The sequence below is a fragment of the Fukomys damarensis genome, unplaced genomic scaffold (genome assembly GCF_012274545.1).
Source record: "Fukomys damarensis isolate Sample0158 unplaced genomic scaffold, DMR_v1.0_HiC HiC_scaffold_16, whole genome shotgun sequence".
Taxonomy (NCBI): domain Eukaryota; kingdom Metazoa; phylum Chordata; class Mammalia; order Rodentia; family Bathyergidae; genus Fukomys; species Fukomys damarensis.
The window spans coordinates 23,210,667-23,214,402 of record NW_022900928.1 but is presented as its reverse complement, the minus strand read 5'-3'; the positions used below and the strand labels follow the sequence as shown (position 1 = coordinate 23,214,402).

Below are 3,736 nucleotides of genomic sequence, written 5' to 3'. Positions count from 1 at the left end.
ATCCATAGAGACATATGTAGCAAGCCTATTAGCACATCCCTCACTGGCTAATTCAAGATCATATTTTTTCTATTCTTTTTTCATGGAAGCTATTTACTCTTTCATTGAAAAAAAACAGCCCTTTTAATTTGAATTCACCCAAAAAATACTGTGACCCAAGTGCTAACAACCGAGATGAAGCAACAGGAATAACATTATGAGCTTCAAATAAGTAGATGTAAGAGAGGATGAAGAAAAATCAAGAAATTATACTGAGTAATACCTATGACTCATGGGGCAGGGCTGTTATCCATCTGAAAAGCATGGTGTATGAAATAATGAAGAGCAATCTCTTTTTAAGTTATTATAGAAGCAATGTGCAGTGGAATTTTTAAAAAGTCCCCATTTATAAGCTAATACAATATTTGGGGACCTATCAAGAAACTTTTTATGAATGAGGTCTTCTAAGACATCCAATAATCAGAAAAACCATATAGAAGGGCAATTATCAGTCTTCTTAAATGAAAAAGAAGCCAGAACTCACATTGACAGCAGTGAATCAAAAGCCTATCTTATAAATAGCCAAACCAGTGTTCCAGAGTGTGTATTCAGAGATAAGCTCTATAATGTTTAAGATTGCATTGAACTGTGAGTTATATAAGGCTTTTTGTATGGTGCTTTGGAGATTATATTATATTGTCAACTTAATTGTTTTCCTGAGAAGTTTTCAGAGGACGTAAGAAGCAAAATGGGACATTTTATTCACCTTATTTAATGAAAATATCTAAAGCACTGTATTAGCAGCTCTGAACTATATAAAGTTGAAAAGGTGAATAGAACTCTTTACCATACCTGGAAGAATTTATAGTCTAATAAATAGCAAAGTGAAATGTACAATCATCATGTCTCAAGGTGCTCAAGGTGTGATGAATAAAAGAAGGCACTGTGGAATAGGTAAGGTTTCAACTGAGACTTTTGGGTGATCTCAGCTTGTCAAGTGAAAACTCTACAGTTAGGGTTCTCTATGCAGAAGAGGACAGTTAGGCACAGACTTTAAAAATATCATTAAGTAGGGGTCATCATCTAGAAAAAATGAGCTAGGAACTTTTTGGAAGTATGAGTGAATAAAAGCATGAGAAGTTTTATTTTTGCCTAGGGTCAGATCTTGAAGTCATGAAACAAAGAAGAGAGAATTCAAAGCTATTATTTTAATGAAAAACAATACTGTATAAATAATGGATTAGTTTATGAGTTTCCCAAAAATAGTTAGATCATCCTAGCCCAGCAACATAGATCAGGCATTCTCAAATAAACGCTTGATAAAATATGTGAAGCTCTCCATTACTATCATAAAAGGATCTTGGTTCCAGGAAATATTAGGCAATACAATATCTACACCTCATCATTTTCAGAACATAATCATGGTGAGAAGACCAAAAGTAAAACACACTTATTCTTGTTCAACAAATCCATTAATTCAGAAGACTGCTGTCTGTAGAAAGATATGCTGGCCCCAAGACAAATATGAGGATTGATATACCTCTGAAAGTAGGGTGAGTAAGACAATTTAACTTAATATCTATGACAAGTAGGAAAGGGTATGAACTTAAATGGTAGTGGAAGTCTGATGGAAAAGTCAGCTAAAATGATATGAAATGAGACATTGGTCCAACACATACAAATTTTTTTAAAGGGCGAAGTGTTTCATCTAGAATAAAGTGTATACACACATACAAATATGAGTCATCCTCAATTTTTTAAATTTGATTTAAATTCTTTAACTTTGATTTTAATTTTTCAATTCTTCATAAATAAGGAAATAACTACAGGAAATTACACTCCACAGAAGTAGTATTACATGAAAGTGTCAGTAAGACCTTCAAGGAAAGAAGAGATAGTGAATACCACACATCACTCACTCTATATAAAACTGAAGTTCTCAGGTCAATTTTTGCACCTCTACAAGAGACGCATACACTTAAAATTGTTGAAGTAATATGTATTTTTTACAATCATATCACTTATAGCTCTTGTATTTATAGGTTGACAAGTCCTGCTCCCGGAGATGAGGCCAGGAAAAACTTGCTGGTAATTTCAGAATGCCAAAGCTAAAGTTCCAGTCAGAGAAATAGAAAATGAGAGCTTAGATGTGAGTATCCTATGACCAGCACTGAAGAAAGCAATGTTCAAATTCATTTCTATATCAACTATTGAAATTTCCTATGTATCATGAAAATTGTTTCTTATTAACGATTTCTGTTCCCAAGGCCAGGGCCTACCTTTTTGACTACTTACAACCTATGCATCAATTTCTGGATTCCCTGCTTGATCTCCTTGGTTCTCACACCATAAACAATGGGGTTCAGAGCTGGGGGGATCAGGTGGTGCAGGATGTTGAGCAGGATGGGGACATCCGGGGGAATTCTTTCCCTGGCCAGGTTGGTGATGACCAGAACCAGTAGAACCGTGCTGAAGAAGAGGATGAGGATGAAGTGAGAGCCACAAGTGCCCAGAGCTTTGCCTATGGCTCCTTCCACTTTGATCTTTAGCACAGCTTTCAGGATAAAGGAATAAGAAAGAATAATAAGGATGAGATCAGAACCCAGCAGCATCCAACCTATGACAAACTGATAGAGTTGATTGAAGGTAATGTTATCACAGGAGAGTCTGGACACAGACGTGTTGGAGCAGATGCAGTTCTTGATGATCCTTGTGCAGTATCCCAGCTGGGAAGAAAGTACGGGGATAGGCATAGTCAGAAGGCCATTCCGAGCCACAATAAAGATGGCAGCTCTGGCCACAAACTGGCCAGTAATGATGGAAGGGTACCGTAGAGGGTGGCAGATGGCCACATAGCGGTCATAGGCCATGACCATGAAGGTGCAGGACTCCATGGTCAGGAAACTGTTCATGATGAACATCTGCAGGAAGCAGGCAGAGAAGCTGATAGACTTGTGATCAAACCAGAAGATGGCCAGGACCTTGGGGATGACAGTGAGGCACAGCACGATGTCCAGCAGGGAGAGGAGGCTGAGCAGGTAGTACATGGGCTCGTGCAGAGCGGCCTCCATCCTGATGGTGACCAGGAGGGTGGCATTGGCCCCCATGGCCAGGAGGAAGAGGATGCTGAGGGGCAGGGACAGCCAGTGCTGCCAGCTCTGGAAGTTAGGGAAACAGATGAGGAGGAATTCAGAGACCAGAATAGAGGAGCTGTTGCTTTGTGCTCCCATGTGCTGCTTTCTGATAAGAACTGACACTTCAGGAAACCTTGGTCTGCAACGTAGGAATAAATTCATCCATATAACAAGGATACACAAGGGTGAGTAACTCATTTTCCAAAGAATCAATTAAAAATAGTAATAGGTACCTAACAGTGTTCTATGAATTTTATAGTTGTAAAATCATCCATTCTATTAAATTCCCTGCAAGTAAAATTCACAGACTATTTCCTTGTTTGGGATAATTCCTGTTGTGCTACTACTTTTGACTCATTTTTACCCAACGTGGCTGATAAATTATATGATCATCCTCCTTTGACAAGTATATCATTTTATTAAAATGTTAAGATGAAAAACAAAGGCACAGGTAAAGTCATTTTATTCAGATCACAGTGGTGGAGTCCTGACTTGAAACTGTGAAGCCTAAAATCACAGCTGAAGCTTTCAGCCTGTACTTTTGGTACCTTTATAAACAGAAATACTTACACAGGCTCTGTTACTAAAAACACATCAGTCATGTGACCCACACTAATGGCTGT

At 38.2% G+C, this 3,736-nt stretch overlaps 1 protein-coding gene across 1 annotated transcript; it reads right to left on the bottom strand.

The window, feature by feature from the left end:
• Window positions 1–2,270: 2,270 nt before the first annotated feature.
• On the bottom strand, window positions 2,271–3,221 carry LOC104876305 (olfactory receptor 56A4). Its single transcript, XM_010644283.2, has one exon. The coding sequence runs from the start codon at window positions 3,207–3,209 to the stop codon at window positions 2,271–2,273; it is 939 nt and encodes a 312-aa protein (XP_010642585.1). The 5' UTR covers window positions 3,210–3,221.
• Window positions 3,222–3,736: the final 515 nt, after the last annotated feature.

Excerpts from the sequence above, each read along its gene's own strand:
- LOC104876305 (XM_010644283.2), bottom strand. The coding sequence starts at position 3,209 with ATGGGAGCACAAAGCAACAGCTCCTCTATTCTGGTCTCTGAATTCCTC.